Source organism: Centruroides sculpturatus, unplaced genomic scaffold (assembly GCF_000671375.1).
Source record: "Centruroides sculpturatus isolate CEXI.00-Female unplaced genomic scaffold, Cexi_2.0 scaffold165, whole genome shotgun sequence".
NCBI classification, from domain to species: Eukaryota; Metazoa; Arthropoda; class Arachnida; order Scorpiones; family Buthidae; genus Centruroides; species Centruroides sculpturatus.
This window is the reverse complement of record NW_019384429.1, coordinates 6012-20619: the sequence shown is the minus strand read 5'-3', so window position 1 is coordinate 20619 and position 14608 is coordinate 6012. Positions and strand designations below refer to the sequence as shown.

At 32.5% G+C, this 14608-nt stretch overlaps 1 protein-coding gene across 1 annotated transcript; it reads left to right on the top strand.

The window, feature by feature from the left end:
* The first annotated feature begins 8409 nt into the window (after nucleotides 1–8409).
* On the top strand, nucleotides 8410–11096 carry LOC111619675. The gene is made up of 3 exons (XM_023361439.1): nucleotides 8410–8431; nucleotides 8534–8728; nucleotides 9624–11096. The coding sequence occupies exons 2-3, from the start codon at nucleotides 8539–8541 to the stop codon at nucleotides 10856–10858; spliced, it is 1425 nt and encodes a 474-aa protein (XP_023217207.1). The 5' UTR covers nucleotides 8410–8431; nucleotides 8534–8538; the 3' UTR covers nucleotides 10859–11096.
* Nucleotides 11097–14608: the final 3512 nt, after the last annotated feature.

The following is a 14608-nucleotide window of genomic DNA, read 5'->3' as shown; positions in this document are numbered from 1 at the left end:
CATGTGGAGAGAGTACGGAGCGTGACGAACCACAGGAGTATTGTGTTTGGCGACGAAAGCCCGAATCAGATGCGCAGAATGGGCGGATGCGTTATCACGATGGAGCTGCCAAGTTTTGATCGACCACAGATCCCATCGTTTGCGTCGCACAGCATCGGAAAGACGACGAAGGACCTCCTGGTAGTACTCATTTGCGATGGTTTGGCCTTGTGGTGCATACTCATGATAAACCACCCCACGAGAGTCAAAAAAACTGTCAACATGACCTTGATATTGCTGCGGACCTGCCGCGCTTTTTTTGGCCTCGAGGATTGTTCCCGAAAGCCTGCTGAATCTTGCGAATGGTTTACACTCNATCATTGTGAACAGGTTGTTTTTATAATGATTTCTATGAATTGTGATGACTGTTGAAAGCAAGAGTCACAAAATCTCGTTGCAGTGATTTGAGCTAATCATGTTCATTGTGAAAATGTTGGATTGGTCAAGTATGTTTTTCAAATGCAAGAATTATAAAATAAAATTTGGTCTGACATTTTATTATTTGTAAATAATTTTCCTGATTATATATCCTTTTTTATTTCTAGTGTTTTTTTTTGCACTTTTGGCTTTTTTCTAAGAATTGTGTATTTGGCCAGGCTTACATTGGGGGCAATCATGTGATGAGGGACAGGACCCAATACAACCAGGACAGACACCACCCTCAAAAAATTTTTGAGGTTCTCTACTTGAATTTGATTTAGTTCTCTGTAGTGGCAGGCTGATACTCTTACTGTCTTATCCATCCAGTGGCTGATGCATCTGTTAATGAATAGGTTCTAAGATAGGAAAATATTTCTTATTAATAAACAGTAAATGAAGTAGTTTATCATCAAGCTGGTATATCTAAATTTATTAAAACACTAATAATTATACTCAAATCCAAAATTACAATCAAAATAAAAATGAAAAATATAATTTAATTGTATGATTCTTTATGTTTACTTTATTTTTGTTTAACTAATTTGTTACTATCCTTACTTTAGTGAAATGTACAAAATTTGATTGAGACAATTTCAGAAGTTTTTCTTTCCAAAAACTAAATTTATGCATTTTATATTTTAAAAATAATAAATTCAGGTAGATGTTGACTTATTTATTTGATTGTATGCAATTTTAAGATTGAATGCCACATAATTCACTACATTTATTTGCATAAACATTATAAATTAGTTTGAATCTGTTGGTATAAATAAAGGCTATAAATCATGTGATCTTATTGACAATAACAATTTGTCATAAATCTGTGGGATTCTTTAATATTGGTAAAAGGTATAATATATTTTGATGAAATTCATGATGTCATTGTCTAACTTTTGCCATTGCAAGAACACTTTGTGATTCTATCAACATATTGCATAACTTGTTAGAAAGTTGTTAGTAAAAAAATATTATTATGAAAGAATAACATTTGGCTGGAAATTTTTCAAATTACTCTGCTGAGATTTAATTTCATTTTGAATCAAAAATAGCATGTAAATGTCACACTGCAAAAGATTTCATGAACCCATCAATTCTATTAGAAAATTATTGTGTTCTATTTTGTTTTAATAGTTTTGTAATATATGTGTGTAAGATTTGAAAGGAGAAAAGACGAGAAGAAGATAATGTTCACTTTCACACACAACTGCCCTCAGCCACGTTTAGTATTGCAGAATTCTTGCTGTCTAGTTATGCTGCAATGCTGAACTCATTTCTAACTGCTACTAGCAGTAGGAAGTGCTACTGCTTAGAATTCTAGCAGTAGGAAGTGTTCCTTCCTACTGCTAGAATTCTAACTAGTTCATTCAGTTTGTTTTGTCTATGCTAACTTCTACTGGTGACATCATTGTTTTTGTCTCATCATATGTTTTGCAGTATGGCTGCTCATGTTGGACTAAATATATTTTATAGAATGGTCATAAAGTTATTATAATTATGATAATTTATCATAAAATTATGATGATTATGTCATTCACCATTTTTACACACAATCAGTCTAACTTGTTAACTCAGCACTGTTCGAGAATACTCAGAACACTTCTTAGCTTTGCCCTCATAGCCAATTAGATTTCTTACTTAGCAGTTTACATTACTGAACATGACCCTCCATATTTCTTGCCCCTTCCTGTCATAATCTTTTTCACAGTTTTTCTTACCTTCAGATCAGGTGGATGCTTCGTTCAGACCTTCACATTAGTATGTTTTTAATTAATTTAATTAAACCAAGGACAAAAAGCAATTTCTTTATACTATTAAAGCTAAATGATTGCAAGATTATATTGGTCTATATTACTACTACTATCATCAGGTTTTAGATGTTTATAAAGTTGTTCTTGGTTATAACGAGCATTAGGGGACTAGCAAGATTTTCTCATTATAACCATTACTCGTTATATCCATGAAGAGCAGTGACATAACTAGGGGGAGAATGGATGGGCTGCTTTGGGCACAAACATGTAGGGAACTCCCCACAGGTAGCAAAATTACAGTGATTATAACAGACTATGGCAACACATGACACTTAAGCTCTGCCCATTTGCTATGACGAGGAAAGCTGTTGGCTGGCACTATATTTAAAATTAAGCATTATTTACATTGATTAATAAGTTGAGTATGATGTAGATTGAGTTTTACTAATGACAAACAATATCGTGTAACCTTGGAAGTCTATTAGATTAAAATCTTTGATATTGATTGGTTGTACGGACTAATGATTATATATAAATCACCTCAGTAACCTTTCATTTATTCCAGTAATATCTCAAAAACAGCAAATGTTGAACAGCTTGACTGTCTTGCTTCAGGTCAGTTGTGTATGTTCCATTTAAAATGTTCTTTCTTTTTTCATTTTACATTTGATTTGAATTCAAACTTCAAATATTTTTGCAATTTACAAAACTTTAAATTTAACCTAATTACATTTTACAACTAATGTACTTTATTTAATTTTGTATTAATATCCTATGGGTTAATTGCTTTATTAATATCCTATGGGTTAATTAACTATGGGTTATAATAATCTTTGGTCTGGGTTATTGTAAAAAGCTTTCCAAGCATATGATAATGATTTTTATCTCTTATGTTAATGCACAATCTCTTCAAGGCTGTCTTAGATATTTCTAATAGCTCAAAAAATTTAGTTTCTTCTCTAGTAAAACACTTTTTAATCAGTGCTGCTTGCTCTAATTTAGCTTTGATTCTTGGCTCCAAGGCATATATGAATAGTACTGTTGTTTGTTTTTTTTTCAATATCATATTTGTATTCTTTAACCTATCCCATGTTGAAATTTTTCTCCGATGTGTGTTGCTTTATGTTGAATAATTTTGTTGATGTTAAGCCTAACAAAAATTACACATTTCAGAAAATGTGTAATTTTCGTTATGCAACTAGAAAGTTAGCTGTAATCTGAAAGAAAAATTGTATAAATCAGTTGTTAGGCCTGAAATGTTATAGGAGCTGAGACATAGGCAATAACAATAGCCCAAGAAAGAAAGATGAGATGAGAATGTTGAGATGGGTGCGTGGAGTGTCAAAGAAGGATAGAATAAGGAATGATTTTATTAGAGGTTTTGTTAAGATGGGCCCCTCGAGAAAAAAAGATGCAAGAATGTAGGTTGAGATGGGTTGGCCACATAGAGCAAAGAAGTGACAATTATTCTGGAAAGAAGATTAGAAAACTGGTAGTAAAAGGAAAGAGGAAAAGAGGGAGACCAAAGATGCATTGGAAAGATAAGGTGGAAGAAGACTTGAACCAGAGGAGACTTAAGAGAGATGAAGCCCTTGATAGGAAGAAATGGAAAAAATGTATTAGAGAAGGAAACGCTGACCCCATATAAACATGGGAAAAGGTGGAGATAAAGAAGAAGAAAAAAAATAATTATGGTTATTGTATCGTCCAAAATTATTTTTTTATTTTGCATAAACAAAATAGACATATTGAAAAATGTAAAAACAAAAAAAATTATATATCAGAAGTTAGTTTTAATATAAAAATTATGACAACTAGTGACATTTATTGTCAAAAACATTCCGATGTAGAAATGAGGTATCTCTGGTGCACCAGTCAAGGTCATTATGTTTTAGCCTGAGATATTTCGGGAATACTACGGAACAGGTTAATCATGCTTCTAAAAGATCTGTTTGTGGTTTCAATGTAAATTAAATCCCTGTCAAATCTTTCATCTTTTACTGGTATGTTATAAACTCTTGGAGTTCTGGTGCTATCTATAATATCATTATTATTTTGCAGAATGTGATATATAGTAATGCATTTTTTGTATGCCAGCTCCTTCCTCCATTGCATGTAATTTCTTTGTATATTGGTGTCATCTCAGACTTCATTTTCATTGCTTCATCTTTGTTCTGCCAAATTAAGCCAACTTTCAGCCAGTTTGCCCTGGGGCCTTCCGATTGTCATGGATGAATGACAGTGAACTATAGACTGAACTCTCTACATTAGTTGAATAAACTTTTGTCATACAGGCATTAAATTACCAATAACTGTCGTCAGACCGATAAGCACTTTCGACGTTAATTATTTTCTTCTTCTTCAGGTCGTTGAAACAGCTAAAATTCCTTATTTGATTACAAATAACTTTACATTACATAAAATACATTAGTTTCCATCCAAGAGAAGAAATTCTTGATTGGAATTATGTAAGCATTGTATTCCAAATAAATGGCTTGTTATGTGACTGTCTCAGTGTTGGCAACCACATCCACATTGTGTTGTCATTCCTTGTTCATATTGACAAGAAGGGGAAGGTTAATCCCGCTTCTTATCAAGATGAATGAACATTTTTCCATTGACAATTTCACAAAAATTCGCTTTGGATTCTGGAATTGCATGATGGAATTGAACACTATCATATTGGTATTTGTTTATTGTAAAGTTTCTAAAAATTTTGAAAGTTTTCTTTCATCTTTCTCATAGCTGCTACTTGTCAGATGTTTTAGTTACTGGAGGACAAATTAATTTCAAATTGTTTTTACTTCCAGAGCATTGGAACAATTCTCTTACTTCACAATATATAAAAATTCTTTAGTCAATCTTTGGAGAATTGCTATTTAGTAAGAACTCATATTGCTTCTTCTTGAGAAGAATAGCATTTACTGTACTTCCAACGTTGATTGTGTAGAAACTGAGTTTGTACTAGCTTCTATAGTTTTTTAACTACCACTTTCATTCTATGAAATAAGTCCTTAAAACTTTTAAGAAATTCTATTTTTACTTTTCCACTTCACTTAACAGAGGAAAAGTGATCAGTCAAAAAATGATCCCCAAGATTTTTCATTTTTGGACTGAGGGCACCTTGAAATGTCAAGAAATGCTAAAAACTTTGGGTTTAGTTTTTTCTATATATTATATGTATTGGTGTGTGTGTGGGGGGCACAATGTTGTTTGTCGTCTTTGAGGCTTAATAACTCCTATGCTTTGTCAAAAATTTCTGAAATTTTGCAGGGAAGTTTGTGTTTTAGGGCAGGGTTTCTTAAACTTTTTTTATTCATGAACCCATTTATGATTGTGATTTTTTTTTGTGACCCAAAAAACATAACATAAAGATATATACCAGGGCTGTGGAGTCAGAGTCGTCAAAAAATTCACCGACTCCGACTCCTTTTTACTTCCCAACTTGTTATGTATATAGAATGGAAAAGTATTGAAATCATGTCAAATTTGACCCTCCATGTTTCTTTTGCAAATCTACATGTTTGGAGACCTCCCAAATCCCCAAAAAAGTCAATAAAAGAGGAAAGATTCACACACGTGTGTGTTGGCATCTAATTTGTTTAATTTCTTTATTTTCTGTTCTGAGATATTAAACAATATCTCAGAATGGGTGAAGTTTAAGAAACGAAATGTGTCACTGTAGCTTGTGTCTAAAGGGGCATTAATACTATTAAATTTTGGTCCGTAATTAAAGCTCGACAGGGTGAAGATGTAAAAGAGGTCATGTGTTATATGTCTTAATGAATATTTTACTCGTTACTAGCATTCAAAATTTAAAACATAAAAAGTAAAACTCGTCTCTACCCTCAAAGTAAGTTTTTTTGTCATTTTATAATAGTACAGTAAAACCCGTTAATATATTCTCGCCTACGATGTTAGAATGTGTATGGGGACATGATTTAGTTCAACCACTCTGACTCTTAATAACTAACTCTTGTGTTAAACCATCTGACTTCGATTCTAACCACTCTGACCACAGAAATTATTAGGCTTCAAACAGGGTGAACAAAATTATGCCCCCACACACAGTTTAACATTCACACATATAGAAAAAAAACTCAAATCTTTTGCATATCTTGAAACTTCAAGGTGTCCTGAGTCCAAAAATGTAAAAATTTGGTAGGGGTCATTTTTTGACAGAGCGTTACACTTTACCTCTGTTATATATAACAGCCGGAAAAGTAAAAATTATCGAATACATATTTATATTTTGACTGTTCATTACTTAGAGGAGTCTTTTAGCATTGAAATAAAAAGTTTCTATGTTCTATCTTTATTAGAACTCTATTTATTGAACTTTTTATTCTGAGGTCACGTGATGACATCAGAATTTCCGGGTCTCTTTCGGTAACAAGTACACTCCTAGTCAGAGTCGGATAGTAAGGAAAAGTTAGAGTTGGAGTCGGTAGATTTTTATGTGACTCCACAGCCCTGATATATACAAATTTGCAAAAACAATAATGGTGTACTACCACAGTTCACTCTTGTGTTACAATGGAACAGAGACAACTGAATACACTGAAAAGCGACAACGTTGTAAAGTACTATATTATTTTTCCGACTTTCCAACGATTATCGACACTACTGTGTGCCGGAAATAGCCGTTCCCTAACGGGTACTTTACGCGGATTCGCGTTAGTGTGCCAGGCCTGGACTTTAAGCGTGCACCGAATTAAATAATGACAAAGTTTGTCAATAACAAAATCAAATATTTAATTAAACTTCTAGTAATAAACTATACAGTATTTAGTAAAAATCAAACAATAATTTATTCAATGAAACTCAACAAGAATCAATCCGACAAACTCAAATCAATCTATTTCTAACTTAATTCTATTCCCCTTTGGAATTCGACAAAATCAAAGAATTAACTTATAAACAATAATTCTTATAAATTAAAGATCCTAATCGTCACCTCAATATACTAGGAACCTATTTCCTCAACTCTCAAGACTTTCTATAATCGTCGATCCACAAATCGAATAACTTCAAAATCCTATCGGACACCTCTCTCGTTCACTGCTACGAAGCTCACCAAAGCTCGTTGCTATCAGGAATTCACCTCGTTCGTTTTCACTTGAGTTAGAGGCTTTATAGTGTGAGGTGACGTCACAATTCTGAATGAGCTCACTCTCCTCATTTACATACTTATCTGTAACATTAAATTTTTCTTGTTTATCTGGCAGATTATTTTCCGACAATACTTCGCTAACCTTTTACATTATTCTTTTTAACAATTATCGGGATGCTTTATTCTTTTAAGGTTTAGCGATTCCTAACTGGGTTGTGGGGTCTTCCCCCCCCTTTTTCTCGGTGCGGACTTACTTTTTTCCGCTTGGGAAGCGCAAGTGTGCGCGAGTTTTTCTACGGCGCTTTTCTTTCGTCGGTGAGTTGGTTTTTCTTCTATTTTTAAGTTACTAAGGTGAATGGTGAGGAAACCTTCGTCTTAACTAAACATAAGCCCCAAACAAAATATAATGAAAGCAAAATAAAAGTAAAATAAAAATAAAGCTCAGACTTGGTTCCTTACAACACTACACTAGTACACACTACAGTGTTGCTGAATCATTGTCTCGTTGCACCAGAAGTGACACAAAGTGCAACTCACAAAACCTATGACACAAAGCGTGCCATTTTCAAACTCTCTCAAATTATTTTCAATATTTTGCATTAAAATCTCGCGACCCCAAGATTTCGCTAAGCGACCCATAGTTTAAGAAGCCCTGTTTTAGGGGAATTGATGCTATTAAATTTTGGTGGTTAAAGGATGGGGGAGATAAAGGGAGGCTCGTGTCATTTCTCAAATGGGGTTTGACTTGATGATGATTTTATTCATTATTAGCATTTACAAGTTTTTATAAAACCCATCCCTATTCTCAAAATTAAGCTTTTTGACATTTTATAATAATTAAAAATTTTTCTAATAGAGTAATAAATTATAATATAACAACGTCCTGTAAATGTCACTTACTTACCCTTTAGCGAACTTGAAAACCTATGACAGAAACAAGAGGCACAAATAAACTAAATAAAACCTTTTTTTATGATTTTACAAAGAAAACACAATCCTTAGTTCTTAAATTCAGCTTTATTAATACAGTTAACGTGTTATTATCACAGCTGGAGGACCTTCAACAACATACAAGAGGACCTTTCTCTTAACCAATATGTATAAACTGCAAGTGATTCGAGGCTTTCTCTCTATATTTAAAAAAAACAATGAAATTATTATTATTATTATTATTATTGAATTAATTAATTAATTAATTTTATTTTTAAATTAGTCGAAATGCAAGAATGGACTAAACTCAACTGTCCAGCACCTCGAGCACCTAGAAATGGGATCAGTTTTATTTTTGATGATGGTCAAAGGGTACAATATCGTTGTCATCCCGGATTTATAATGAAAGGAAAAGTTTCCTCGGTTTGTATAAATAATAAATGGAATAATCCTCCTCCCTTATGTCTTCTACCAAACAGTAAGTTCCTATTTTAATCCATAACGTTTTTTTTTTATTTGTTGATTTTAAAAACACGCTGAACGGTCTTAAAAATAAAACGGAATTAAAACATTATCTTAAAAATAAAACTAAACAATAAAAATAAATGAAAAACTTATGTGAATTTATTGGCTTTTTTTCATGTTTACAATGTTTTATATTTGCTAAAATTAAAACAAAACTAGACATTTTTCTGTAAGAATGTAGTTTATTTCTATATTTATCTTACGACCTTACGTGCCACACACTCGCTTGTCAGACAAATGAATGCTATTAAAATGCTATTAAAATTTTTTTTAAAATAGCTTTTTATTTAATAATAATTAAAGACGATTTCAGAAAACATTTATTATTAAATGAGGCAACAAATAATAATAATATCTATTTATTTTAAGACATAGACAATGTGAAACGTTGCAAAAATTCTTCTAACTCTCACGCGAATTTTCGGAATTGTTGGGGGTCGATTTCTTTACAGATGTTACTCATTCAACGTAACTTAGGATAAGTATGACCTTCGAGATGGGGAGAACCGAGAGAAATGGGCTCTTAGTGGTTCTATCCCTATACATTAATGTTATTTTTACTAAGAAAATAAAATTTTTAAGGCTACTTTCTGTTATTTTAGAAGCATTCTACATTTAATTAAAAATAAGTGGCCTGGGAGGCCCACTAAAGGTCAAAACGGGCCCTTTGCAAGCTCTCGAATTCCTCGACGATAAGATCTTGTTTAAATTTGTCTTTAACATAAAATATACACTCAATTTTTATTAACTATATGCCAATAATTTCACAAAAGTTAAATATATTTAAAGTTTCTAATATTAAAAAAAAACCTCTAATATAAATCTAAAACATTTCCATCCACGTTAAGCTTACCAAGATCACTTGTCTTCATCAGATAAAGTTGCTGTACCAACAATTCGCAATAGATTTAATTGGGAATCCAATGATATGGAACCAAGTCACATTTCGCTACGATATGGAAATGGTTCTAGTAGATTACCACTGATAAATGGGCTGTGGAAAAATCCATCTACGAATATAGATAGCCGGGTTCTATCTATAGTACCAGATTCGAGCTTAGGAAATTCAGTTCCACCTAAACAACTAATCAAACAAGAAGTAGATATAGCTGAACTCCGTAAAAAGTTAGAACAAGAAGTAAAATCTTCGAGACACATAAACGATAAAGGCAATTCCATTACGAAATTAGATCCTCAATATCCACCATTTTACGTTAATCCGGATGGTTTCGTATTGGGAGTTTCAAATTCGAATCGATATCCCGTCTATAGTTTAGGTACAATATACGATTCGAATAGAAATAATTATCCCGTATCCGGTTATCTGGAACCAGAGATGGTAGAATTAAGGAGAAAACAAATAGAAGAAGCTAAAAATATTCAGATGATTGCTGCGAGTAAAAGGCATAGAAATAAATTTAACAATATTGTAACGTACAGTTCCAGAGACATACCCGTTTGGCAAGGAAGAATTAAGCCACAGAATAGATACCATACGGAAAAAACCGTATATAAAGCAACCAGAGTCGAAAGAAACAAGCATTTCGAACAAGATAAACCACCGAGTGCGCCATTTAATACGAGAACAGTTATAAAACCAAACCCACCAGCCATAGAAATTAACAAAGAGAACTTCTCAACGGATATACCCAAATTTTTGAGTGTTAATAGGCCTACTGTTCCATTACTGACGGAAGATATAGTGATAGCAACTATGCCAACACCCATAAGTGAATTTTTAAATTTAGGTAATTCAGAAAACAATAAATCTACAAATCCTACTGCATTTCCTCGAACTTCCACAAGTGATTCGAAGAACGAATTGCATGTTGCTAATAAATATAATCGCGATCCTCTTGAATGGCCTCCTGAAGCTTTATGGTTTAAACATGAAACAACAGCGATACCTCGATTATTTGTAACACAGAGAATTCACGAAAAACAGAAGAAAAAATCGTCGAATAAGAAATCAAATAGAGGAAACAAACGAGGGAAGAATACACGAAAGTCTCAAAAGGCTCCAATTGTTACATTCAGCCATGGCAGAGTCAAGAGCACAAATTTGAAGAAAACTCAAAAATAAACAAGAAAATTCAACGTATGAATTATTTAAATTATATAAAATTCATATTTTAATTCCAAAAAAAAATAATTCACAATATATTTTACTTTTTGCATTTTTTTAAAATATAATTAAAAGCTCGTGCAAATTATATAACCCTCAAATCATCGCTGTAAAGTTTAATTAACATGGACTAAAACCTAATTAAATCATATTTTAATCGCGATTTAATAAAAACGGTACTTAAAAAAAATTGTTATTTAATTAATTAAAACACAATTTAAATTGTTTTATAAATTAAAATAATAATAATAATTCATATTTAAATTTTGAAAAATAAAATTTGTTTTTATTTGAAATTTTTAAAGTGTAATTTTAATTTATTAAAATTTTCCTCATGTGTTTTCTTTTCTTTCCTTTTAATTCTCTTCAGCCTTAACTCCTAAAATTACACCTAATTCACGGAATGTAAACATTAATAATGGTGTTGCCTATGATATAAGTTGTTTAAATACAGCAGCAAATTTTATNATATACACATTCAGAAAAAAATGAGACAACTAATATGAATAGCGCACTCAAAAATTTGATTATTATTATATTTAGTAATGCATAAAAATCAATGCAACCCAGAAAAATTATCATAAGACTAAGAGCCTGGAGATGAGGTGCAAAAACCTGGAGAGGCGGTCATCCTAATTAAATATATTTAAGTGTGTAACAAGTTAGAGCATATCTTTTAAACATAAATCAAGCAAATATCCTCACAAAGTTCTTCCATTTTGCATTTACAAACTCTGATGTAAATTATTAGTGCCAAAATAAAAAATAATCCATTTAACTTATTACAAATAAAAGCATACAATGATTGTGGCTTGTAAATGTATTTTATCATGCCTTATGACAATCCCTTCACACCACAAAATGCATATTGTGGGAAGTATGTAACATTCATCTCTGTGTTGTGTGAGAATAACAGGCTAAATGAGCACCTTTAATACAAAAACATTAAGCTTCCGGTTTAAATTGTATGCTGGATAGCAAAGAGACTGATACAAGTGGAGAATTCTGTAAAATATCTACAATATAATAAATAGGCCTATTGCACTTTAGTGCTCTTCTAGTGTGTAATCGAGTAATGATGGGAAATAATCACATCCTGTGATATGATGCATGGCTTTTATATAATACATAACTTATGTATATAGATTAGACTACAGAAGTGCATCATCTTTGAGTCAGAATCACACCAAACTGCAGTGTATATTATGTTGCAGATGTTCTTTTCAAACTTTAAGAATGATGGTTCAATCCCACTTGCAACATTGATTTTCATGTATAACATTATCAACTGAAGGGGTGAGTGAAAGGTGATTTCAACCTTAAAACATGCCACAACTTCTTTGCCCATAACTCGAGAATAAGGAAACCAAATATAGGAAAACAGTGTTGCAAGAGAATTCCCTGCTAGCAAAAACAATGTTGCTAGCAGGTTTGTGTACAGTCGACCCCCCCTATAACACTGTTGATTATTCCGTTTTATATGAATTCCATGTTGTACGAGTCACTTAGATTTTACAAATACGTGTGCCGGGCTGTGAACGGCTCACACATTTGTAAAATCTAAGTGACTCGTACAACATGGAATTCATATAAAACGGAATAATCAACAGTGTTATAGGGGGGGTCGACTGTACACAAACCTGCTAGCAACATTGTTTTTGCTAGCAGGGAATTCTCTTGCAACACTGTTTTCCTATATTTGGTTTCCTTATTCTCGAGTTATGGGCAAAGAAGTTGTGGCATGTTTTAAGGTTGAAATCACCTTTCACTCACCCCTTCAGTTGATAATGTTATACATGAAAATCAATGTTGCAAGTGGGATTGAACCATCATTCTTAAAGTTTGAAAAGAACATCTGCAACATAATATACACTGCAGTTTGGTGTGATTCTGACTCAAAGATGATGCACTTCTGTAGTCTAATCTATATACATAAGTTATGTATTATATAAAAGCCATGCATCATATCACAGGATGTGATTATTTCCCATCATTACTCGATTACACACTAGAAGAGCACTAAAGTGCAATAGGCCTATTTATTATATTGTAGATATTTTACAGAATTCTCCACTTGTATCAGTCTCTTTGCTATCCAGCATACAATTTAAACCGGAAGCTTAATGTTTTTGTATTAAAGGTGCTCATTTAGCCTGTTATTCTCACACAACACAGAGATGAATGTTACATACTTCCCACAATATGCATTTTGTGGTGTGAAGGGATTGTCATAAGGCATGATAAAATACATTTACAAGCCACAATCATTGTATGCTTTTATTTGTAATAAGTTAAATGGATTATTTTTTATTTTGGCACTAATAATTTACATCAGAGTTTGTAAATGCAAAATGGAAGAACTTTGTGAGGATATTTGCTTGATTTATGTTTAAAAGATATGCTCTAACTTGTTACACACTTAAATATATTTAATTAGGATGACCGCCTCTCCAGGTTTTTGCACCTCATCTCCAGGCTCTTAGTCTTATGATAATTTTTCTGGGTTGCATTGATTTTTATGCATTACTAAATATAATAATAATCAAATTTTTGAGTGCGCTATTCATATTAGTTGTCTCATTTTTTTCTGAATGTGTATATACATTCAGAAAAAAATGAGGATATAACATGAATACATCTTTGCGCATAAACATCGTTTTAATGCTGCAATAGATTTGAAAGCGTTTATTCTTTTCTAACAGAGACCAGTCTTCTTGTGGATCCTCCATATATTTGAACAATGTTGTTTGTGGTGGCCATGTTGTTGGAAATGATTACTTAATGACTCATTTATAAAAAAAGTGATTGCACATTGATGCTGATGTGAGGGTATGTGCCATCTTGCATAAAGATTGTAGTATCTGAACAATTTTGTTACCGAGGTGCATGGATGATGAAATTTTGAAGCATGTCTCCATACCTACTGATTTGACTGAACATTTTACTAGACCTGGTAGTGTTTGCTTCAAAAATTATCATCAAATGATAAAAGATGTTGTAAACCTGCACCATGCTGATTTTTGGTTTCTGCAAGTTGAATTTGTTCATAAACCTCTGTGCTTTCTTCAGTGTTCTCTACACCATTCAAGTAAGAATGGGTTTCATCAGTCCATATAATTTTCCAGGGCCATGAATCCTTCATCTATTATTTAAGCTATGAATGATATGGCAAATGATTTCTGCCAAGCATATCATTAAGAAGTAATTTGTTACTAAAAGATATTCTATAGAAGTAAAACTGTAATATTTATCACAAAATATTCTGCACTGTAGAATAAGAGAATTGCTATGATAACAACAACTGCCCTAAGAATTTTTCATTTGCTGCTCTATTAAGGTGGTTGCAATCTTCTCTCTCTTTGCTGGTTTACTAGTTTGCAATCCCTTGTTTTGCATTGAAATTTATCATTTCCTTGGAATGCTAAATCATTTTCCTGAGATTAGTAACAGTCAGAGGACCTTTTCATGAAGACTTTAAACATCAGAATACCTTAAATATAACAACAGATGAGACTGTCAGGATGTCAGGAAATTTCCAGAGGCACATGTAGAATTGGTTGATTTTCATCCTTAATATTCATAATTAGTTGTGGTGCTGCAGTCGCAATTGTCAAAATGGCGTTGGTTCAAGAGAAAATGTAAACTGTTATCTTCCACTGGATAGTGTTCCTTCACATTGGAGTCATCAAGTGAGGTATTATCTGGACA